The sequence below is a fragment of the Passer montanus genome, unplaced genomic scaffold, assembly GCF_014805655.1.
Source record: "Passer montanus isolate IOZ18808 unplaced genomic scaffold, ASM1480565v1 scaffold3, whole genome shotgun sequence".
NCBI classification, from domain to species: domain Eukaryota; kingdom Metazoa; phylum Chordata; class Aves; order Passeriformes; family Passeridae; genus Passer; species Passer montanus.
The window spans coordinates 3,866,418-3,892,106 of NW_024367707.1; the positions used below are offsets into that span (position 1 = coordinate 3,866,418).

The window sequence follows — 25,689 nt, forward strand, 5'->3', positions numbered from 1 at the left end:
GTCAATTTTCTACCTCTTCTAATTGTTAATGTATTAATTGTATTTCTTATTAACTATATATTATTTAATTTTAATTACTACTTTGACAAGCCAGGGAACAGCAGTGAGAAGCTATCCAGCTGCTTATTTTCCTAACTAGTGACACAGCCTTTGGCTTGCAAATAAGGCTGTCCAAGAACTCTCAGGTTGGCATCCAGGCTCTGGGTGCCTTGGCTACTGTGTCCCAGCGAGGGGGAAATCACCCATACGGGCTGCAGGCACCTGGGCAAGTGGAGGCTCCCACAGCTACAGAAATCCAAGAGGAAGAAGGGGAGATCCTAGAGAGAAGGGGACTTGCTACTGTACAGGAGCCTACAGCTGGTAACTTCTCCTGGCCCTTCCTCACAGATGGATGCACCCAGAACTGGGGACATTGCTTCTCCAGGGCCCTGAATGTCTCTGGTACTCAATGTACAATTTCCTGATGAGTGGTTGAGGAACACCAGGTAGATGGAGAAAACAAAAAACCAAACCAAACCAAAGGGAGATTGCTGGCTCTGCAGTGTGACAGATTACTTCTGTGAAGAGTTGCCCAATGCCCCGGTTCAGTGGGGCTGAATCACTGAGATGAGGAGTAAGTCAGCATTTCCTACAGGCACCAGTGAGAGTGAACTAACAGGAATAAATGTCCTGAAGGTATCTGGGCCTCCTCCCTGGGAAGGCAGGTGCAGACAGAGGGCAGTGACATCCACCAGCACCTCTGCCAGTCGCAGGACCAGCGGGCTGTCAACACAGGATGGCCTGTGCCAGACACACCATTGCCAGAGGAGCTCCTGCTGGATTTAACTGGGCTGAAGCATCCAGAGAGCAGAGGGGAGAACAGCCACAAGCCCTCTGCACCCCCTGCCAGCCAGTGCCTGCCCTGCACTGGAGCAGCTGGGCAGGGCAGCGAGGATGAGCCAAGGCCCAGCTCGGGATCTCCCCGCAGAGCCGCACCCTGCCCACCCATCCCCGCGGGAAGGGGGAGCAGGATCCTGCTGAGGCTCACATGGCAAAAGAGGCACCAGGAAACATTTACTCAGCCCCAACAACAGCAGCGCCCCGCATTTGTTCAAGGTCTGGTGGGGCGTTTTGGGGCAGTGTAGTAGCACTTAGTAGGGAAGCACCTTGCTGAAAAACACAAAGGCATCATCAGAAGTTGATCAGATGTGAATTCTTTAATATAAAACCAGGTGTTAAAATGGATTTCGAAGACCTGCCATCCCTTTCACTTGTGCAGACTCCCAGGTAAAGGAACATTTCAGCCACAGCCAGGACTGAACCGCTCCCGCCCCAGTGCAGCACAAACTGAGCTGCAGAGCAGGGAGCAGAAGGGAAGGTAAAAAGTGCAGGAGAGCTGCAAGTGAGCGTGTCCCTCAGAACAAGGCTCCATCTCAGAACTGGCATCAAATAGACTAAACGTTCATTAAAAGGAAAATATTTTGAATTTTATTTTTTCACGTTATTATCAAGTACACAATTACAATAATGTCACACATCCCTATATGGTTCTATGTATTTTGTTTTTTTCTTTTGTCTTTTTTACAAAGTGTACAGAGGGAAGGACATATACAATATTTAACAGGGTATTTTCTACAGAACAATAATTTATATTATGTCCTTGTAAAAATCTGTACCTTTTTTAAACATTAAACTGAAACATCCATTTTATAGCATTTGCTAAGCAAATTATTTAAGAATTAAAACTAACCTGTAACTAATGTCAGTACATTAACAATAACTATAACTTCATTTTCTCTTTATACAGACAAATACATTTTACAAAATCCACTTGACCAAACCCTTAATTATTAAAAAAAAAGTTTCAACATTGTGCTTTAAAAAAAAAAAAAAAAGTGTGTATGATTCCAGGCTACGTAAGAGAAAGAAAATGCGTAAAATTGTGTTCTTTGTCTTTCAGCTTATTTAAAAAAATAAAGTTCAAAATGGCTAAAATCCTCAGCACTACTATGGGATTTTTTGCAGATTTTGTACACTTTCCAGGTTTCCAGTTAGAAAATGCTTGAACATAAGAGAGGAAAAAAAAAAAAAAGTAGTCACAGGCAAGTATTTTGCAAGAAGCGAGTGGGAATCTCTGCTGGGTTTTACTGCATCTGGTTTGGCATCAGCAGGCAACGGACACTACGGCCATGGAGGGAATCCACTGGCTTCAGCGGGGATTTCAAGGAAGGCACAACGCAGCACAGCCAGGAATTACACGCTAGGGTCATGTAGGAGCAACATTACACAAGAGCACCCAGCAAGTGTGGGGGCACTGCGAGCAGGCAAAGAAAGAAAAAAACATCCTACAACAGTGACATGGCATTGGACTCTCCTGAACTGCACACTACAGACAAGAATTTCAGCTTACAGTGAGACAGCAGGGATGAGCAGTAGGGGCAGGGCTTGGTAACAAGACAAATTACAAAAGGCCTTGAAGATGCACATCCAGAAAAGAAACCTTTGTCCCTCTCTCACCCCAAACTTGAAACTATCACTAAAATTCCTGTTTGAGTTCAAATGGAAATTCACCTGCCTAGAAACAGGAATTAACACTGGTCCAGTCTCTGAAGCCTTTCCATTAGGGAATTGTTGGTTACAAATCTATTCTAATCTGGCAGGCAGCCAGGACTGAATTCTGCAATCCATCATCAGTGGCTGGGATGAGAATTTGAGCAAGGGGAGCAGGGCCATGTCCTAAAATCTGGCCTGTAATTAAAATGGTTTGGGTTTTATGCTCCAAGGTTGTTGTTAAAGTACATGACTTTGTGCTTGGTACATTTACACTGCAATTAGCAAATGATACAGAGCTACTTTATAATAGTCTTCAGGTGGCAAAATTGCATCTAATAATTGTAATGTTCTCCCAGCTGTTTATAAACAGATTGAAAGAACTGGGTTAATTCTGGATACAGTACTAATTATTAAACAGCCACTGAACACAGCTACAATGGCTCAGGAAAAACATTTAATTTAGTAACAGAACTGCATCTATCATAGGATACTTTTCTTATTAAGGATATCTACGTTACAACGTCTCTACTCCTTATGAACTCATCTGCTCCACTCTGTGCCCTTCTTAAGCTCTCACTGTAAATATCTGGTTTCCAAAATTGAGGCACCTCTTGGTCTTAAATTCTATTCTAAAACAATTAACAACAAAAATGTGACCTGAACCACAAACTGCTCTTTCAAAGAAATACCAACATACATAAAAGCATAAAGTTTGAGGTACGTTTACCAGCACATACAGACAGTTGTGATCTATTGTTAACTCTGCAAATGGAACAAGAGTATTTTACGTTTCCAACATTTAAGACAGGAATAAAGTGGAAAAAACCCAACTCTTGTAACACACAAAACCTTTCAAAGACAAAGAAGCACAGAACAATAAATGTAATATTTGCGCATATTTTGAATTTGCCCAGGAAAGACAAAAACCGCCCCAAACCATTTCTAAAAATATTTTTCTCTCTGAAACCAGAATAAAAACACAAAGTGAGACTTGTAACTCCTCAACCGGAAAATAGTTAACCTGCCATGAAGTCTGTATAGTTAAAACAGGACAATCAGGTGGGCCCTAGTGACTTTACTGTCAACATGACAATTCCCCATTTTATACACACCTCTGACAATTTTATCAAGAGAAATTTTGTATTTTTAAAATTCACGACAAAACTGCATTAACATGGACACTGTGAGTATCAACGAGATCAGTAAGATAAATATATTTAAATAAACTATTACGGTTGAAAAATTCAGTAAGAGACAGGGTTTACTTTATTAAATGCAACTTTATTGTTGCCATCTTTTCTTCATTTATTAAACAAACTGAATAGAATTCAGAACACGCTATTGAACAAAAGGTATAAAAGTCAACTACAAGCAATAATCCTATTTTTATACAGCAACAAATCAAATGCACAGTATTTTTTTTTGTTTTTGTTTTTTTTTTGTGGGGTTTTTTTTGTGTGTGATCGCAGGTGATTGGCTTTAAAATAAGCTAACTGCCTAAAAGGCAAATTTCCTTTATAATTCCAGCCATAAGTCTGTGAAAGAGACTTTAAGGCAGCCCAACATCTTTATGATGTCGCATAATGTGCTGGTTCTTCTCGGAAGGCCTTCGGAAACCTTTCTTGCAATACTCACACCGGTGAGGGTAGTCTTTTGTGTGAATGGAAATCACGTGCCGTTTGAAGCCTGAGGCGTCTGTAGTGCTATACTCACAGTACTCACACTGATAAACTTTCCTGCCACTGTGTGTTTTCATGTGTTTTTTCAGCTCATTTTGTTGCCTAAAGCCCTTTCTACATCTCTTGCACCTGAATGGAAGATCCTTTGTGTGAACTGAGAGTATGTGGCGACTCAGAATGAACGGATCTGCAATTTTAAAGTCACAATGTCTGCATTGGTGCAATTTTTTACCTTTGTGAGCCGCCACGTGTTTTTTCAGTTCCGAAGGCCTGTGAAAGCCTTTATCACACATATCACACTTATGAGGATAGTCTTTTGTGTGGACTGAAATAATGTGTCGTTTCAGATCACTCGAGTTTGAGCTTTTATGGTCACAATGCAAACACTGATGTGTTTTACTTTCTTGATGCATAAGCGTATGCTGCTGTAGCTCTTTGGTATCTGAAAAAGTCTGGAAACAAATATCGCACTTGAGCGGCGTTTCCTTACTGTGTTTAGTCTTTACGTGGGTTTTCAAGTTGGAGGAGTCGGCAGAGCGGTATTCACAATATTGGCACTGGTAGGGCTTCTCGCCAGTGTGGATCCGCATGTGCTTCTTGAGCTCCGACGGGTGGCGAAACCCTTTGCCACACTCCACGCAAATGTGAGGAAAGTTCTTGCTGTGGACAGCCAAAAGGTGGTGACTCAGTAACCCTTGTTCTGCTGTCTCATAATCGCAGAATTTGCACTTGTGCATTTTATTAACTCCTTTGTCCCTGTGCACCATCTTGTGAGTAAATAAAGTTCCCGCATGAGAGAAGGTTTTCCCACACTCATCGCATTCAATAAGCTTTTCTGTTTTGTTGGTCAGCTTATGACTCTCCAAGTGGTTATGTAAACTTATTTTTTTATTCGTAGTGTAATCACAGTCTGTGCATCTGTATTTCTTCTTAGTAAGAAGGTGCTCCGGGTGGTTTTTCATGTGCCTTTTCAAGAAACCTCTGGATTTAAATTTCTTTCCACAAATCATGCAGGGATAGACTGTCAGTGGATGACCATCGGGGCCAATGATTATTGCTGAAAAACAACAAAAAACCCCTTTATCAATATTATACAACAATACTACACTTCAGTAAATGTGAGATGTTAATAGTAAGATTAACTGTTGAGAAAGATGGGATACCTATGTTTTACTATACATATGTTCTTCACCTCAATTCTATTTTGAAGAATTCTGACTGAGTTCACACATTAAATACATGCAGAAACCAATGGCTGGAGCAAGGAACAGCAGCCAACTTGTTAAACTGAATATCATCTAGTAAGCAAAGTACACAATCTTCTCTTGATTCTTCAAAAATCTGTAGATAAAGTTTAATTTTGCAGCTTAATCACCTACCACTGACTACAATTCAGATGCCCCGAAACTAACACCTCCTTCTTATGCCATCTGTCACAGCTACAGTCTGAAGAGGCACCAAGCAAGAATCAAGAAGAACATGTTTTACACAGAGAAACCTCAAAGCTTTGGAAATTATTTGCACTTATCTATCACCCCGATTTGTTTACCCTGAATTTGCCTAAGCACGTTAAAAAAGCAGTCTTGTCCAAAAATATTTTATAAGGAGAACTGACTAGCTGGAAATAGAAAAGGCCAACTTATATTTGCACAGTTTACTAACTCAAGCTAAGCTAAACAGAACTCCTACAGTTAAGTAAAAATTTGGAAAGAAACTTTTAGTATCATTTAAGGCAAGGCTACTGAAGAAAAAAGTGGTGTTTTTTTCAACTTTATCCAACCAAACAAGTATTCTGACCATAACACAATAACAGCAGAAAACAAATTATGCTACAGAATACTTCTGTTCTCACAGATAAAAGGAAAATGATAGACACAAACATCAAGGCAATTTTATTTTATCATTAAAATAGGAAAGGGTATAGAAGTTACACTACTGAAAATTACTATACCATGTTCAGACTTTCCAGTAACCTACTGAGCTGATATAATGAAATGCATCGTTCTACGTATTTTCAATAAAGACAAAAAAAGGGATTTTAAAAGGCATGATTACAGAATACCATTTATCTAACACTGCCTTTTAAAAAGCTACATTAAACATTAAAACAGGTGTGGCAAGTTAAGTATATAGCTTTTTAATCTTTCTGCTATGATACTTTTTCTGTGTCAGAAATGGCTTCCTTTAAAACACCAGACACAATCCAAATCACCCATGTATTTAAAATTTTCAAAATAAAATCTGCACTCATTTATAAAGTAGAAGTGTTGTCAACCAAGTAATTCCCCAAATCCCTCTTTTCACAAAACACTCCACAGGCATCTGTTTATGGGCAAGTGCCTGGATGAATGAGAGCCAGGCTCCACATACTCACCTGTCTGGTACTGTCTGGACTCAGGTCTCCTCTTCTTCTTTGGTTTTTGCTTGGCCAGCCTCCCAAGTCCAGATGACTCATCTATGTGCAAAAGAGCACTTGCAGTGCCATTCCGACTTTCGATGCCATCGTTATTATTACCTACCAAGGGAAGTTAAAAAGTTACCTACCAACACTGCAGGTAATGCGAGCACCAATTCTACAATGGCAGTAACAGAAATTATAAATTACTGTCTGGAAATTTAATCAAACTGTAATCATGTACAGCATAAGCTGGAAAATGTCTCACCATGTAACTTGGGTTTTGTTTGGTATCATGAGCATTAGCTTTGTTAACATAATTTTACAGGAGTACATAATGTACAGGAATTAATGGCTTTTCATTACAGAGAATTCTCCTTCAAACGCAGCATTTTTTGAATTTCTCTGGTTGCTAATTATGCCCAAAATGTTTAACATTAGTAAATAATAGCATGTCACAGTATCCACTGTGCCCCATTTCCTTCTCAGTCCTAAAATACATTTGTGTGTGAGCTCTCATTCACTTCCATCTGTCTAAATTCACTTGACTGAAGTTTGTCACACATCAAGTTTCTGAACTGGAGCTGTGATGAAAGAATCTTTCTGAACAGCCCATAAAGTGACAAAGTACACTACTTACTATGTAAACACCTGATGCTTTAGCACTTACAAATTCTTTCTACTGGAACAAAGAGCATGCTCAGAATTGTGTAACAGAAAGAAGGATAGAGTCTTTGCCTCACAGAGCTTTGTGTTTAATACACAAATGGTATCACTGTACGTAAAACAAACATGAAAATTACAAATACATTCAAGAAGGTATTTACTGGCAATCAGTTTAACATTGGTGATTTAAGAGCATAAGTGAACTTTTAATAATAAATTTTGTGGTCAAGTATTTACTTGAATCAATAAAAGCCAACATTTCCTAGTGAAAGCAAAGTACGTAAGACAGGAAGATTCAAGAAAGTGCAATGTGCTCAACAGCTGTTCCTTTCATAGGGTGCTGATAATTAATATTCAAGATTAATGTAAGGAGACTCAGAGCCAGGCACATGTGCAGAGCTTGAAGATTCTCATCTATGTGCTAGCTCAAGTGTTCCTCTGCCATTCTCAGGCCTTCATGCTAAACTTCTCCCTTCCCCACCATCTCTCACCCCGTACACTAGGCTGCTTACTGCTGACAATGCAACCACTCCACTGTTCCCCACATTCTTAAACGCTCCTTTCAATTCCATCTCACTGTTTTTAATACATTCTGCTCAATTTTCTCCCCCTCTTCCAAAACCACTTAATGTTTAGTATCCAACTTTTCTAAAGTTCATTTGATTTTTTTATTTCATTTTAAATGCCCACTCAGAGTGGCTTATGTAATTTCCTTCTCACTCAAACTGGACTCACCAGTATATGACCTAAGATAAGGCTTTGGGTTCATTACCATCCATCCCCTAAGTAACTTTTAAACACACACTGCTCCCTGAAATCTTGCCTTTCCTGACTTACGTCCAAGATTCCAGCCCCCACTGTATTTCCAGCACAATTGTCTGCTGGCACCATCACCCCACAATCCACATCATGCAGACATGTAAGTTTTGTCCTCTACTCCACTATTTCTTTTGTTTTGTTTAGAAGGAGAAAGGGGCAACACAAAAACATTTTTTCAGATGAAATTCTGGTCTTAAGCTTACAAAAGTTTGGGAAGCCAGTCCGTGGACCAGTTGGTGTTCTCATATCAACGATCAAGAAAAATGGTTCTGCAGGCTGGAAATACTCTCAAGGTTCTGCTACAACTTTAATATCTCACTCCAACTTCTTTTTATTAGTCAATTAATTACTGCCACTAGTGAAATCATGTGTTTATATGATCCTTCCAGAAAGCACTTAAATCAAGCTAGATCTCAGTGCTGCTTTTCACTGCCACACTGAATCTTACATATTCCCATTTGCTTACTTTTTTTTGTCCACCCCCAAATAAAAATACTCTGTTCTAGTCCCAAGCCAGCTCTCACTGTGTCCCAAAACTCTGAGGAACAGAGCTACTTGAGATTCAATTTTTAGCTGGAAGCTCATGTATTTCCCCTTTCACATAATGAAAATATGAAGGAAAATGTCTGTTAAACAGAAGCAAGAAGAAGCCTGCCTTACAACTTCCCTCTTCCTTTTTTGTTTAAGGCTCATGCTAAGAAACCATTCTTAAACTAAAACTCTAGAAACAAACACAAAAGCACAAATACTCTAGACTACCCTCCAAAAACCAACCCCTGGTACTTTGCTGCAGTGGGAGTCAAGAATAATTCTTTCAAATATTACTTACCATAAGCTGCTGCCCAAGCTATGGGCATGAAAGTTTTAATTTCGGTGTCATCGATTTGCTGTTCATGGGCGGCTGCAGCATCCTCCTCTCCTACAATCACCTCCATATAAACCTCATCAGCTATTTCTGCAACATCTAAGATAAAAAGAAGTTAAAAAAAATAGGAATGCTGCACTGCTGAAAGTGAAAATCCCTGCTCCCAAAGGAAAGCCACCTACTTACTTAAGTCTTCGTCTTCATGCTGAGAATCATTTACAGTCATGTACACCATTTTCTCCCTTGGAATACGAATACTGCTATTTTGATCCAGCAATCCAACTGCGTGGTCATTCTCTGGCTCGCTCTCCACAATGTCTACTGTGCCCCCTAATTAGGAAGACCAGAGCAAAATATTTTAAACACATTTCACCAAAATCTATGCTAAACCACAAAAATTTCGAAGTTTGTCAACTCTTTAATATCAGACTCACAGGTTTTTACATACCACTTGAGAAAAACCACAGTCTCATGCAAAATTTCAAGTGTCAGGTTGGAGTATTCTCAAACACGTGTATTTTACCTAAATCGTCTTCTCCAGGGTCTGCTTTGAATATATAGACCTTGATGACTTCTGGACAAATGCCATCCACTTTACAAGAGCCACTTTCTGACTCTGCTTCCATGGTAATTTCAGCAGAACCTTCGTGTTCTATCTTACCAGCATCATCCACTACAAAAACAAGTTATTACAATTACCCAGTCATATGCAGACAGACATATATGAAAGACATTTATTAATTTATGACTCAAATTTAGAAGCGGTTTAAAATTAAAAAGCTGTGATAAAGAACCTACCCATTAAATTTTTTTTTCATGTCCTTGAAAATAGTGACAATAAACACAAAAATATATTCAAGCTGTTATCCTCTAGTTAAGGTGGAAGTGCAAGAATGCTGCAATGACAGAACTAGAAGCAGGAACACCGCACCAGGCAATGCTAATAAGGAAACTGTGATCTGCATCAAGATGATGGTAGGAAGAAAGTACACATAAATACTTCACTCTGTGGCATAATTTCACTTATTCTCAGTCTTAATTGCTTTCTCCTTCACAACTAAGAAGCTATTAATTGTTCTTTTCAAAAGCATTATCTGTTGCTCAACCCTGTCTCTAATGCAAGTGGTACTACGGCTGGCTGTCAGAGCTGGTTCCCTGCAAAGCACTGCTACTGATGCTTTTCCAGCTGCCAGAGAGGAACCCTGAGCGGCAACTCCGGGAAGAAACTCCTCCCCTTTCCTCATGCCCTCCACAGCTGGGGAAGGAGCACAGGGCCGAGTGTTGCCCTCCCACTGCAGCGCTGGGAACCTGTCCCTGCTGTCCTCCCTGCAGCACCCTGCCCTGCACTCCTGCTGCAGCCCTGTGCACTGCAGGACCCTGCCCTGCACTGCTGCTGCAGCCCTGTGCACTCCCAAACTTTGCTCTGCTGCCTCCAGAAGGGCACCCACACCACGCTCCAGCCTGAGCTGCTGAAACTTGCCCAGAATCCCACACTAGCCATGGCTGACAGCCAGCTCTACAAGGAACACACTTGGATTTTTGAGGTATACTGTACATGGGCACCTCCCCCACCTTACTTTACCAAGAACAGGTTTTCAAGAAAAAATAGTAAGTATGCATTCACAAAAATCAAATCCAGCTCTCAAGACCTTTGAAAAATCTTCCAATTTTCAGAAGCCCCAGATGTTTCTTCAGTATAGAAATAATTTAAGAATTCTTAACATGACAAAATACTTTTGTCATTTGTGACTTTATTGTCACTCCCTCAGAGTCATGCATGACTTCAGTTCATGACAGAATGACATGGAATTTATACTCATAGAAATCTAAGAACTGTCCTACAAATGGTGAAGAATTTTTAACTACCATGCCTAGGACATACCAAATACTTCACAAAGTATGCTTGCTTTACTAGCACTCATTGAACTACCCCCATAAATAAATCATAACTTTACTACTCAGTAACTGCATTCTTAAATTTATTTGAATACATACTTTAAAAAAAGCTCAAAATGTTATTACTATTATTTTCCTGCCATTAAGTCAATAAATTAGCCTTTGAATTAGATAAACTATCACATGTTCTGTCTCATGTATCAAACATAACTATATTTAAGAACAATTTCTCAATCAGGCATCATTACTCACAGAAAATATGAATATACATTAAATTACAAAGCACTAACATAAATTAGTCTGTCTCTCTCCTTACCAAAAGAACAGCAGAAAAAACGAAATACTTGAATACCAAGACCATGATCAGTGGCCATGGTACAGACTGTTTCAAGAAGTAGGATGTTAAAAAAATTACTTTGTGTCACAGGACAACATAACATCTTGTAGCTGAACCCAAAGCATTTAGAAGTAAAGCCCTTCAGAGGTTCTTCTGAATCACATTAACAATGTAGCTCCACAGTATGTATATTCAGTTACTAACAGACTTTAAATGTCATTGGAACTCTGACAAAAAAGAAAACTTGCTTTTGTTCCTACACTATATTTATGCTGCTGTTCTCCCTTAACTTGGCTGTTTCCAGTGTCAGGCACATTTACTTGGAAGGCTTTCAAATCAGTGTAGACTGACTTTACACCTCTGAAGCCAAAAGGAAAGTCTGCCACCAAGATCAACTGATGCTGGAACATACCCACAAGGAAGGAAAATCATAGCTGAGTCAGTCAGAGAGAAAACAAACCTATGTGCATGATGTGAAACAGACCAAACCAGAGTTTTTTACTTCCATTTATACATGGAAGTATCCATTAATAGCTTTCACATAACAGAAGAATTCTAGGTCTCAAAAACATGCTCTATTCATGCTTTGAAATAAGTTCTCCAAGATTCTAAATATTATTTTATCCAACATAATAAAAAAAATTGTTATACAATTTAGAATTTGTTTATCCCTGAATTCCCTTTATATTCAGCACTGTTTTAAAAATATAACTGGTTTAAATATTTTTTAACAGAGCCACTAAACTGTAAGGAAATTGATGCGTAGGAGGTATGAGGCCAACTTTTCTCATCCAAAAAGGAAAAAAATTCACTCTTGACAGGTAGTAATACTTTAAAAACTGAAGTCCTTGATGGGCTTGAAAAGCAGTAATATTTGCAGTATAGTAACAGGTAACAGGATGAAAAATAGGGTGGAAAGAAAAATATAGGAAAAAGATAAAAATCAAAGGAAGAGACAAACAAGGTGAAAGAGAATGAGTATTATTACAGAAAGTACCATTTCCAAGGTATTTTGAACTATGGCTACACAAGCATTTATTTATACTGATTCACTAGCAGCATTTTATGAAATTTGCTTTCCATTTAACATTTGCCCAAACCTTCTGCATTTTCCATGTACCTCAGTCTCACAATCGGAGAAAATCATATTCAGAAATACTTGACTGATCAGTGTTTCAAGTTGGAACTCTGATGATATTAATTTTTCATTTGAATTCATAGCCCATCAAGGGGTCCCACAAATTACCATTTATGGCTGATCTTCCTTCATATTGCTCCTCTTGGACATTAACAAAAAAAACCCAAAATCAAACAAACAAAAACCCAAAAACCTGCAAAAACCCAACAACAATAAATCCCCCTAAAAAACCCAACCAAACAAAAGAAAGTACTTGAAAGAATTAGTTAAACTTCTAAGAGACCACCTCCTTTTAAGTAGAGCCATTGAGCATTACTAATCACAAATCACATGCTAGAAAAAAGGTCAGGCTAGCATTACTCCAGTGCTGTCATACCTGTGCCTCCATTTTGCCAGTTATGAACGGGACATTAAAAACTTTAAATGTCTGATTTTTCCCCCCTATACCAGCTGGTAGCTTTCACTCAGTAAAAAAGTGGATATAGACTAAATCTCAAAAGAAACCCCAAACAAAACAAAACCCAGAAAAACTACTAGACACAGTATGATTTTACATGAATTGCAAGAATGCAGTCTGTGAGTTAAAAAAACCCAAACAAAACAAAACCCAGAAAAATTACTAGACACAGTATGATTTTACATGAATTGCAAGAATGCAGTCTGTGGTTATTTTGCCAAAATTCTTCACAGACTTCACTGATTAGAGCAGCCTGCTCTTTGCATACTATGAGCTGCAAGAATCAAGTAAGTATGTGCTTCTCCAATGTTGCAGTAATTGCTTCCATACAAAGATAATGCTAGAATTCTGATTAAAAGCACAAACAGATGAGAAAGGTATCACACAACATGAAAGCCACAGCGTATTTAAAACCTGTCCCGTTAGTACTTATAAGGAAATCAACAATAAGAGACCAACAGGTAAAAAAAGGAATAAGGAATAAAGAATAAAGCGAAGAAACAAAAGATCCAGGCAACGACAACAACAGATTCTATGTGATCTATCACAATGACAATCACTAGAAAGCACTAAATTTAATTTAAAAAATCATATCATAAACTAGTAACAGCCAAAGGACAATTATCTTCGGTATCTCTACCCCTCTATTAAAACAGGTTCAATGATATTTGGGACAGAAACAAGCTCCTATGCATTGATAATCAACTCCATACTTAAAGCCCTGTTGAGGCCAGTTTCCCCACACAGAAGCATAAATGTCAGGCCAAGATCCTGATTTGCTTCAATAGAACATCTTTTGTTTAACCATGATACATACACTTTCCATTAGAAGCTGCTTTTAGTTTTTTTTATATCAGATATTTGAGGGATAGGCAGATAAAGACTTTGTACCCTTACAGTGCTTTGTTTCTAATTAAGAAATGCAAATATAACTGTGTTTGTTTTTAATGGATTCCATAACTTTCTAAACTTTTTCTTTCCTACTATTTCCCCTCTATGTGGGATTAATGAGGAAAATAATAGGATTATAAAAAATAAAATTCACTTAAGCACAGACACCTTCCAGCTTTTTCAAGTACCCACTGCTTATTGCTAAAGAACACACCAAAACAAACCTAAGGAAAATTCTATCTACACCAGTTAAACAGATCTTAAAAATGCGTCAATGGAGCAATTAGAGAAAAATCATCTATTTTGTCAGCCTGAATGTTCCCAAATGGTTCTCTTAGCTTCTAAGAAAGTGTGCATCATGGGACACTTGTCTGCTTACAAAATAAACAACCCTATTCAAGCATTCTTAATGAAAAAAGCCATTACTAACTACTTCCTCTAAAATAGATTAAAAGCATTGCTTTCCCCTGACTTTCTTCAATTGTGACAGAAACATCTACTTCACTCAACAGCAGACAATTCCTAGTCCACTGAAGAAGCTATTTTTACCATACACTTATTTCTTGAATGGCAAAGCAGGTTTCCTAACCTATGAGAAAAGAGAAATCTGCACTGTTTTCATTTTAATTCATTGCTTTTACATGTGAGTACATCCTATGCATCTAAAGGTCTCTCCAGGGCAGTAATCTAGTAGAGGTGTAATTCCTGAGCTCCCAGCTGGGATCCAACACCTGTCCTTCCTGTCCTCTGCCCCAGCACACAAACCAGAGGAAGCTCTGAGGCATCACTCAGCCCAAGGTAACTCTTTATGCTAAAAAAAAAATTAAAAGCATTTTGCTTTCTTGACTCAAAGTCTACTGGATGGCCCTAAGGAAAAGCATGAACCCTATGGCTTGGTATATCACATCCATTGCTTTCAACTTAAACATCCAACAAGGATGAAAAAAGACAGGTTTCACCCAGGCCTGTGAAAATCATTCTCTCTCTGAAAGTTACCCTGGGTTCTCACTCCTGTAATGAAAAGTGTTGATTCAGATAAAACAAACAAGAGACATGTCTAACTCAGAGAAAAGCAAGGGGATTGGCTGGTTGGATGGATGGATGGATGGATGGATGGATGGATGGATGGATGGCTATAACACAGCTCCCATATCTGCAAATATTTCAATTCTTAAAGCTGCAGTTTAAGCCTTGTGAGGCTGTCCTTCACTCTTTCCAGACTCCTCTTGTCAAACTTTTGTCCCTCACTATTTTTACTGCAGTAAGAGTATATCAGAATACAACCTTTCATCTTACAGAATCAGTTAATGCCAGAGGATGTGTCTACCACTGCCAAACAGAATGAAATCAGACAAAAAAAATTCCACTTCCACGTCATTGCCAGGTGCAGGGCACTGCTTTCCTGGGTTAGTAAATGTAGGATGTTTGTTTTGTTTTGACAAACACCAGTAAATCTCACCACTACTGTTTCACTTACAGAGAAATGGTTTTCCAAGCTACCAAGTAATTAATACTAGTGTGAGTCACAGCACAATTTATACTTTCCTGACCCAAGTCATGAACTGGCTTGTTATGGAATATGCAAAAGGAAAAAAAATTATCAAACCTCCTTTCATCTTTTTCAAGCCACTAACTAGTAGGTTTGCATTCTTAGTTGAATGAGTATCTGATTCTGCTCTGCTTTAAGTGCCCTGAATCTACCATGGGACAAAAATGAATCTTGAGGGCAAAGACAAAGTATCCAAGAAAAAAAATAAGTACATCAAAAAGTAACTGGTGATATAAAGCTCTGCCAAGAAGCATTGCCTTGAAAATGAAGACAGCAAAGGCATATTAATGCCAAAGCTAAATGAAATCTAACTGGGAAAAGAAGTATTAAAATACTGAGCTCATTGAAGCAAAGTCACAGAATGAAATCCACAGGAACTGTACTCTTTGAAAATGCAAACCAGTCTGAAACCAACATAGAAGGTAGAAACACAACATTAAAAAATGTACGCACAGATTAGTAATTTCAAATCACTTGTTTTCAGGATAAAGCTAAGAAAATGACCTTAAGAAAATATATGCATACTCAGCTCATCAGAAACAAAAATGGAAATGCTTATAGAGAGGCACAAAACAGGAAAAAGAAAAAAGATTTTGCCAATAGCTTCCACTGAAGAAAACAGATGGAGAAACCTACAACAGAAAGAACACAAAGTGTCTCCTGCTTTTCAAGTGCCTATCTAAGACAAGACAGGCAAAGACATTCTGAAGAACACAGTCTAGCTCACAGATCTGGGAAGCAGAAACGTTTGACTACTATCATGGCAGACAAGATTACATTCCAACATCTGCCCCTGCAGTTCAGGGATCAAACACAAATTTACAAGTTAGGATGAAAACCCCAAAACTGGATTGGCTGATGTTACTACCTTTTGAAAACTAAGTTCAACTGAAGAACTGAGACAGGCATCAGATCAATGAACACATACACTGCTGATGCAAAAAAAAAAAAATTCAAATAATATTTTTCATACAACAAAGAGACTGTTTGGCAAGACAGCCTTTACTTGATGGAAAAGCACTAGACTGCCTTCACAACCAGAAGAACTTGTTAAGCAGGCTTTAAACACAGTAGGTGGTAGTAGGGACTTCCCTTTAAAATGAACTGTGGAACATTAAACACAAATAGAATGCATATTTTGTAGCACAACGATTATTTTAAATGCTGGCTTATTTAAGGTTCTGAATCTAAACAAAGTACATTGCAAGAGACATTTAATAATAAATAAAGTATGAAACTGCAGAAGTACGTGACTGAGGATGGGGAATACCCCAGCACAAGGGAACGACTGAATTTCTGTGCCTCCTGCCACTGCCAGTGATGAACAGGATACACAATCTAAGAAGCCTTCCCAGCCAGGTATGGACCATCCAAAATGGCCTCTGCCAAGACATTCTGTCCTTGCTCAGCCAAACTGAATTTCTGTGCCTCCTGCCACTCACCACCTGTTAACAGCTGGTGCATCTAAGAAGCCTTCCCAGCCAGGTATGGACCATCCAAAATGGCCTCTGCCAAGACATTCTGTCCTTGCTCAGCCACTGCCAGTGATGAACAGGATACACATCCACCCACCCTCTCTGTGCATCTACACAGGCATGGTTTGCAAAGTGCTCCATGGCACCAGCCCCAGAGGTCCTGCTCTGAAGGAGGAAAACCTGCACAGGAGGTGAGCAGAGACAGGGCCAACAGTGCCTTGAAGAGCTACAGCCAAGGATATGGAAGAGGGAAGGATCACCACCAGAATCAGGTCTCAATTATCCACAGGCAGATTATCCACTCTGTTGTCTCACTATGCAGCAGGTTCAGAAGCATTTGAGCTGCTTTCATCAGATTTAACTTGGGTCCAGAATCAGAAAGTTTTATCTGTACCACACTACACCAGACTGCATTTATCAGTCTGGGCCAATACAATTTCAGAACAGATCCCCTGACCTATTTCACCTCCGTACAATCCTGCAGTTTAATTTACAATATTTTGTGTGATCCATATTTTGCATTATCCCATTTCATTGTTTTCCCAGATAATAGAGAATTAACTGTACCTCATATAAACTCAAAACATGGCTGCAACAAGGTTACTCAAGGAACTCAAGAGATGATAAATTAAGAAATGCAGTGATCCTAGGTAAGGAGAAGCAACATTAAAATTCGTAAGTACAGAATACAAAATTAAAACAAGTTATTAAACATTTCAAAAGTATGTCCAAAAGTAAAGAAGGGGAAAAAAAGAAAAAAAAAAAAGAAAAAAGGTAACTGAAGCAAAGCACGAAGTACACCTCATAAACAGAATCATTTAACACCACACAAACCTGAAGTACCTGAAATGGCAATTAAACAAACCAAACCAAACTAACAAGGCTTTTCTATTTCTACCATAAAAAAATGTTCAGCATGACACTGTGATGTTCCCAGGTGCTGCACTGAGTGATCACTACAATAAGTAACATACTTAAACTCTAGTTCACACAAATGGATATCCTCAGCAGAAAAAGGATTGATGATATGCTCCATTTTTCTCCACCCTCTATTTAAGCCTTTTGAAATACAATTCCAATGGATTGTGCCACTGCTCCTAAGAGAGATTAAGATATTCCCAGCTATGAGCAGCAATAGCTACTCTTTTCATTAGCTGCATACCTCTGTCCTTTGCTTAATCAAGAGAAGAAATCACATCCTAACAGCAAAGAAAACCATATTGCTGTCTGTATCCACAATAAATGGATAGAGGTAAGGGCTTAGCAAAAAAACAAGACAAGGATTGGATTTTCAGAAACCACTGTTTTTTACTCTTTCTTTTGCATAAAATATTTTTGTTTCCTTAATGTCTTGATAGTCATCATGGTAACCTGCACGTATAAGCATTTTTAAACACTGTCACATTAATTTTCTTTCAGTTCTTATTAAGTATATGGCATTTGGTTTACTGGAATTCTTACTCTTTTGTTCATACACTATAAATTGCTACAGAAATAAATTATAATCAAATATGCATTTGCCATATCTGGTTTCACCAGAACTTTTATCTGGAACACACTCCTAAAAATCCCTCTGTGTGAGACCTACATTTCAATAAAAAATACAGAAACTCTGCTTTGGGTATTGTCTTAAGCCCTCCCTCAGATATTTCAAGCCCATATCATAAGAACTTTGATAGCTTTACCCAAACACTTACAGGAAATCATAAGGTAATCATCACAGTTGCCCTTCTCATCTTGATGTTCCACAGGGATTCCATTGGCATCAATCACTGCCTCTGATGCACAGTCTGCCACCAAGACTTCTTCAGAAACAACATCTGTTCCCAGAGTATCAGTGACAATATCTGCTTCTTCAACGTTATCATGAACTACATGTTCTACGTGTCCAACCTCAGGTACATGCATTGACTCAGTTGTCAGTACATGTTCTGGTATAGACATTGTCTCTGCTGTTATGTCAGAAGCTAAAACATCATCCGGGACAGTGCAATGAGCCAAAGAAACCTCTTCAGCTACGTCTGTGTCCAGCACTTGCTCAGGAATAATGACTGTTTCAGACACGTCTGGCTCGTCCATGATATCTGGGCACTGAACATCCTCGATAACAACATCCTCAATGACATCCTGGATTACTACAGAGTCTGGATCATCAGGAACAAAATTATGCACAGTTATATCTGAGTCGACCACATCTGAAACAAATACTGTTTCCTGTACTTCCACAACAATCTGATCTCCATCCATGTGTGCTGCATCAGCTCCTGAAAAACACAATTAAAATAGCACTTGAAGTGTAAAACTGTCTCATATGAGGTAGTTAATAATTGAGGTTATTTCTGTTTCACTTCAACTTTCACACTATGCTGCACTTTAGTAAAACAAGCAGAACAGCATATGAACTATTAAGAGAGATAAAGCAAGTCTTCAGTAGATGCTAACATAATTAAGATGAGCAAGATTTTCTCTTCTGAAAAAGATTTGCAGTTTTTAGACTCTCCCCCAACACCCAAACAACTATTACTTGACTGAAAGAACAGTAGCTCATTCATATTGCTGTGAGTAATAAAAACAACCCAAACTCAAAAGCAACTACTCTACACAAAAGCATTGATGCAGCACAGCACTTTTCAGCAAAGGCAGAATAAACATTAGTCAATTGCATCTATCTTATCTGTGTATTATCTCCTTACAAACCTGGATCAAAAAATGCATTTGGCTCATGTGGCTGCAATTCAAGCCCATCTTCATCCATGGCCTTGAACTCTCATCAGTCACAGTGTCTGTAGAAGATAAATAGGAAAGGTTATTTCACTTGTATTAGGTGAAAAAGGTTGCCTCTGTCTATGCACTGAAAAGTTGACATTTTGGGTGCATGGAAGTTAACACACAGCACCTCATGACTTTAAAATGAATTGGATTTTACTCGGGTCCCTCAGTCTGGGATTCTAGCAATAATACTGTGGATGACCAAACACCCACTGTTTGAACTAGTGTGAGGTCCAACACTTTGGGTCCATTTCTCAAAACCCCATGGCTTCCCCAACACAGAAGCGGCTCATAAAGGAATGTGAAAATATGATTTCTATATAATCTTAATTAAAAAAGAAGAAAGAAATTAAGACAAAGCCTAGACATATTCCTGTGAGAACCTTAATCCAATATATTCCTACTCAAGGAACTCAAGTCCTTACTGGATGGGGAGGAATACAGAACTGTGAAATCATTAAGGGTCAATATGATAAGTTAAACACAGGGAGCTCATTATCTGAAATGCACACCAGTTCTGATGTCCTCATGGTCATTCTTGGACAGTCAAGAAGAGTCCACTCTTATGTCACTACAGGAACTGAAATCATCAATGTAAACTGCTTCCAGAGCATAACACCCTATGTTTTCAAACCTAGATCTGCAAATATTTTCAAAACTCTTGCCCTAAGACAAAGTACCATAAGTATCACAAGTTAGTTCTCAAAAATTACCACGTCATGTTCTACCAAAATTTTTGAACAGCATGTCAACATTGCAATGCATATTGACTTAGGATTTCAGTCCTCTTAATGAAAGAACCAAACAAGAGCTCAAAGTTGAAATACTTGCAAAAATGTGAAACTGCAATCTAAGTTTTGCTGCTTAGATATGTGCCTTACAGTTAGGATCAGACAAACCTAGTTAGGTAAAATGCAGTCTAACAGAAACTTGTGCTACTCCTTTGCACTGAAGTCCAACTACTTTCCTACGTACAGAAGGAGAAAGAGGCAACAGAATGTTGCTTCATGTTTCTGCTTGTATTTCTGTAAAAGTGGAAGATGTTATTTTTCTTCCTCCAAACTTTCTCACAGTCACAGGCAGAAAGCTCCCCATTTCTATGACGCTTTCACAAAAGGCAGACAAAACATCAAGATTCTACCCAAGGTTTCCATAAGAATCATAACCTTTCCAAATTACATCAACTAACATTTACATTCATTAAGGCTTTATCAGAAAAACTGCTATGCAAAAGAAAAAATTAACTAGTCCAAAATACAAATCTAAACCCATAATCTAGAACAAGTATTTGCTAAACTTGCCCCACTTTTTAGCTCAAATTTTCTGAATTCTTCACCTCTGGAACTCTCCTTTGGGGTACTGTCCAGCCTCCAGTGCAGTCACTTGGGCCTTCTCTTTTACAGAAGCTGAGGGAGAAATATAGCCAGACATAGAACTGGAAGAAAAATTGTGGAACACTAATAATTTTCCAAGGTGTTCTGTACTTGTGTGATGCTCAGCTGGAAGGCCTCCATATTTTAAAGACAGCTGAGCTAACAAGTCATTGTGGTATCCAGCTGGACACAAATTGCCTCCCAGTTATTCCGTCAAGCACTTCCACCCAAAGTGCCCACTATGAAGAGGAACAGCTCTTCACCCAATGCTTTTTTTCAGAACCAAGAGCACAAGAAGAGTGTTTCTCAGCCTCAGACGCAAGGAATAGCTTGACTGATAGCAATCAACTTTTGCCATGCCACAGAAACAAGAACAGAGTAACGAAATCCCATACAGTAATTCTAGCAAGAATTACTCATACCCAAATTGCTTTCCTCCCATCCATTTGGTGAACACCCACCCAGTCTACTACCAATGTCCTTCCTATTCATCTTGTCATATTTTCTGTGTTGCCTGTGTACTTTCTTCTCTTCTGTTGCCTCTTTTCCAACTTTTGGTGTGCCTGCACCAATATCATGTTCATTACATCCCCTGCTCATTTCATCCCTCCATCTTCTAACTACAGTACCCTCCCATCATTCACACAAACCTCTGCTACTCATCAATTTGTAGCAAAGATTGCATGGGCAATGAGGAGGGTTTTTTTATGGTAGGAGACAAAAGGGTACTAAGGGTTGGCAGAAATAAAACTGCCTCTCTCCTCAAACTACACATACATAAGAAGATGGAGCTCTGTCTGGATCTCTGGGAGAAGTTCAGGTGCCCTTTGTGCCTGTGCTTTTGAGGCTGCATTACCACAGACATCAGCTGCCATCTGCTGCGACCTGACCGGCCCCAAGCGCCAGTTCACCACCTGAAGAACTGGCATTCATTTCCTCTGCTTCCTGCTTTCACCACCTGCCTGACCACTCCACCACCAACTCCTACTCCTCATGATTCATGCCTGTACTTTCTCTATCCTATCCGCTCCCCAAATTCCCCACTTCACTAAGTGAGGCAGTCTTTCACTGTCCTTCTGTCCATCCTCTTCACCCCTGACGTGCAGAGGACTCCATCACTACTTTCCAGCTTCCTCTAAGTGCCTGCTGACATCATCTCTTCCCCGTTTTTCTCGTTTTCTGGATTCCAGGCAACAGATTCCAAACCCAAAATGTCCCTGTGGTGTTCAGGAATTGCAGTTTCACAGCAGTGACAGTCCAGCACACCACATAATTCTGGCCTCTTCTGCACTGCTCAGGTCTTCTCACCTACACTGGCAAAATGTGCTCATAACAAAGGCTCAGGCTCCAGCAAATCAAAGACACTTCCTGGCACATGGCCTTTCAAGTTGGAGTCTTAAAAAGGCAACCAACATTTGCTTTGGTGCTTGTTCCAGAGTAGAAAGAAATTTCAATGCTTTCTCTTTTTTCTCTTTTTTTTTTTTTTCTTCCTTCTCTTACTAAATAATGTTTCTCAAAATGTGCTTCAGCATACAGACCCAGCCACCTCTTACCCCTGTGCAGGACCACAAAGAGTTTGGAAGTGCTCCACAAGGGCACAGGCCTCACATCCACAGAAATTTGCTGCAAGAAGACAACCGAAAGAGGATGCAGGCACTTAAAACAGGAATTAACTGAACCGAAATAATAAAAGTGTCCAAATCAGAATCTGCAATCCAAAAAGGCATAAAGTAACTTGTCCATGGCTGAGGCAAAAAAATACAAAAAGATTCCTGAAAACACTTCAGGGTTTGAGCATTCTAACCAGGAGATGGGAAAACACTGCTTCTTCCTGCTTGCTCTTCCGAGCAGAGGGTGAGCACAGGGCTTCCTTCTCTTACTAAATAATGTTTCTCAAAATGTGCTTCAGCATACAGACCCAGCCACCTCTTACCCCTGTGCAGGACCACAAAGAGTTTGGAAGTGCTCCACAAGGGCACAGGCCTCACATCCACAGAAATTTGCTGCAAGAAGACAACCGAAAGAGGATGCAGGCACTTAAAACAGGAATTAACTGAACCGAAATAATAAAAGTGTCCAAATCAGAATCTGCAATCCAAAAAGGCATAAAGTAACTTGTCCATGGCTGAGGCAAAAAAATACAAAAAGATTCCTGAAAACACTTCAGGGTTTGAGCATTCTAACCAGGAGATGGGAAAACACTGCTTCTTCCTGCTTGCTCTTCCGAGCAGAGGGTGAGCACAGGGGCACGAGACGCAGCCACACAAAGGCAGGAACATCACAGGGCTCTGGACCTGCAACAGCAGCTCCGTGGCACCAGAAACACCAGAGCTGCTTCTTGCAAGCACCACAGAGCAGAGGGGCACAGACGCAGCCACACAAAGGCAGGAACACCACAGGGCTCTGCACCTGCAACAGCAGCTCCGTGGCACCAGAAACACCAGAGCTGCTTCTTGCAAGCACCACAGAGAACACCTTCAGCTCCCTGGCAAGCACCCCAAGCTCTGTGCTACCACAAAGGCTAGGAAGCAATTCCAGCTGTTCACTTTTCTGCAAGATCTCAAGAAGGACAGAAATTCCTCTCAGTCCTTCCAAAACATTCCAGCTGACATTTACCTCAGGACCTGGTTCTGGCATCAAAGCCAACAGAATCAATTTTTCGGTTCCATCTTGGGAACCCAAATTCTCAAAGAAAAGCTGGTGCCCAGCCATGTCCCTACGCTTACTTCCAACTGTGTGTCTCTTTGCTCAAATCTCAGGAGTTCTGGTAACACCAGAATTACCACTGGGACAAAAAAAAAAAAAAAATTTAAAAAAAAATCTGCAGCATCCAAAATCAGGTTTTATAACCTCTGAAAAGAACTAAACATCTACACATTTTACTTGGCTTGGGTCCATGCCAGCTTCACATGGACCAAGAACTAATACAACTCTGTAATACACTTAATTCTGTCCATACAGTTAGTTTTTACAAACTGATTTTTATCTATTTACTCAGAGACTTGGTAGTTTTAGCTTTATGGGAGTCAAGGTAACATTTTCAACTGGAAGGACAGATGGAAAATTACATCTTAATGGAAGAAATGGTATTACTATATTAGAAATAATCTTCCAAAACAAAAATGATCATGAGCAGAATCAGTCAAGAAAAGCAATGCAGACAGTGCACTGTCACATTACAGATTCTTGACTCAATAGACCTACCAAGGTAATCAAGATGAAATAAAATGAAATGGACAAGCTGTCATGTTTTAAAGAAGGAGCAACTTTAAAAATAGAGCTCCTTAAAAGAAGTTAAAACATTCTGCAGAAACTGTTTCTCTGCTCTCACAAAAAAAAAAAAAAGAAAAAAAAGGGGGAAAAGGATAAAAAAGGGAAACTTCAGAAAAGCCATCCTTGTGAAAAAGAGATACATAGCATAGTTATTTCCCTAATTTTTAGTAAGGCCCACTCCTGATTTTTAGTAAGGCCATAAACCAAACACCCAAGCAGCAAAACTCTTACAAACCAAGCCACAAAGCAGCAGAATTCCCCACGTGCAAGTGCTGGCGCCTGCCCACGCCGGGATGCCTCCGTGGCCAGGCACAGCCACGCTCCCGTGGTGCCTCGCCCGGCCCATTGCGAACTGCGGCACGCCTGGCATGTCCCACGCGGGTCAGAGCCCCGGGCTCGGTCCCCGCCGCTGCTGCTGCAGTGTCACAGCTCGCCTGACGTGACCCACTTGTGGCAAGGCACACACACACACTCTGCTCTCGGTCGCACACACGCGAAAGGCAAAAAAAACCCACCCCACGCTCCCTATAGGGTTTCATTCCTGCCTTGAAAATAACCCCCGTGATCACTAGGTGGAGGAACGGAAGAATAAAAACGAGGTGTAAAAACGACATTGTAACAATGTGATCGTTCCGCTGCTAATTTCTTGACGCATCTCCCTCAGTTTTGGCAGGGGAATCGGTGCTGCTGTTCTCATTGCGGTTCCGTAAAAAAAAAAAAAAAAACATCCTTCAAGTCATTCCCCTCTTTGTTGTAGTTCAGTGGTGGGGTATTTGGAGAAACCGGTTAAAGAAAAGGGTTTTGTCCAGATTTCACTGGAATGTTGTGCGCCAGACGACAGTAATTCCGAAGGGAATAAGCTAATTCTTAACGAAACCTAAATTAGGGAAATAACCGATCCCAGGCGCACCTTTGAACCAGCACCAAGGGGGCCCCAAGGGGATTAGGGGGCTGCTTACGGGGCGAGTGGGCGAAGGCGGCTGCGGGAGAGCTCCCGGCGCTGCCGAGCCCGCGCCGCCCGAATCCCCGGCAGGCGGAGAGGAAGGAGATGGCGGGGCAGGAGAGCGCCCGGCCGGCAGCCCCGGCGCGGCCGCGCAGGGAGCCGCGGCGAGCCGGAACGCGCCCGGCCGCGCTGCGCCTCACAGTGTGGCAGCGGGAGGCGGGGAGGGTGTGGAGGCTGCGGGCGGTCCCTGCCGGAGCCCCGAGGCTCCCCGGCCCCGCCCGGCCCAGCCCGGCCCGCGCGGGGCCCCGGCTGTGCGAGCGATTAATTCAAGATGGCGCCGGCGCCCTCCGCCCCCCCCGCGCGCCGCCATTTTGTCTCCTCCTCCAGACACCTCCGAGCCCCCCCCGGCCGGGCCCGCGGCCCCTCACCGGCCCCACTCGCCTCCCCCCGGGCCCGCGGCCACCCACCTCCACTCCGCGTTCCTCACGCCACCTCCCCCGCCGTCCCGGGCCGCGCCGGGCGTGTGGAACCCGCCGGCGCAGAGCCCGCGGCCCGCTCCTGTGGCGGAGCCCTGGCGCGGCCTAGCTGCGGCCTCCTCGCGGCCTGCGCCGCGGCCTGTGCGGGCAGGGGGA

At 40.7% G+C, this 25,689-nt stretch overlaps 1 protein-coding gene across 3 annotated transcripts; it reads right to left on the bottom strand.

The window, feature by feature from the left end:
• Positions 1-1,444: 1,444 nt before the first annotated feature.
• Positions 1,445-25,683, bottom strand: ZFX (zinc finger protein X-linked). 3 transcript variants are annotated; one of them, XM_039714127.1, is made up of 8 exons: positions 25,525-25,683; positions 19,397-19,482; positions 18,397-18,963; positions 9,480-9,629; positions 9,143-9,286; positions 8,921-9,055; positions 6,586-6,726; positions 1,445-5,268 (listed from the first exon to the last, which is right to left on the bottom strand). In XM_039714127.1, the coding sequence occupies exons 2-8, from the start codon at positions 19,452-19,454 to the stop codon at positions 4,082-4,084; spliced, it is 2,382 nt and encodes a 793-aa protein (XP_039570061.1). In that variant the 5' UTR covers positions 19,455-19,482; positions 25,525-25,683; the 3' UTR covers positions 1,445-4,081. The 3 variants fall into 3 exon arrangements, with proteins under 3 accessions (XP_039570061.1, XP_039570062.1, XP_039570063.1); XM_039714128.1 differs by lacking the exon at positions 25,525-25,683 and adding an exon at positions 25,074-25,494; XM_039714129.1 differs by lacking the exon at positions 25,525-25,683 and adding an exon at positions 24,630-24,967.
• Between the last annotated feature and the right edge of the window lie 6 nt (positions 25,684-25,689).

What these genes read in the sequence shown, in the direction of transcription:
- ZFX (XM_039714127.1), bottom strand. Translation starts at nt 19,454, where the DNA reads ATGGATGAAGATGGGCTTGAATTGCAGCCACATGAGCCAAATGCATTT. An exon ending in TGATTACCTTATGATTTCCT is followed by an intron (nt 9,630 to 18,396) that starts GTAAGTGTTTGG and finishes TTGTTTTTGTAG; the next exon opens with TGGATGATGCTGGTAAGATA. An exon ending in GCATGAAGACGAAGACTTAA is followed by an intron (nt 9,056 to 9,142) that starts GTAAGTAGGTGG and finishes TTTTTATCTTAG; the next exon opens with ATGTTGCAGAAATAGCTGAT.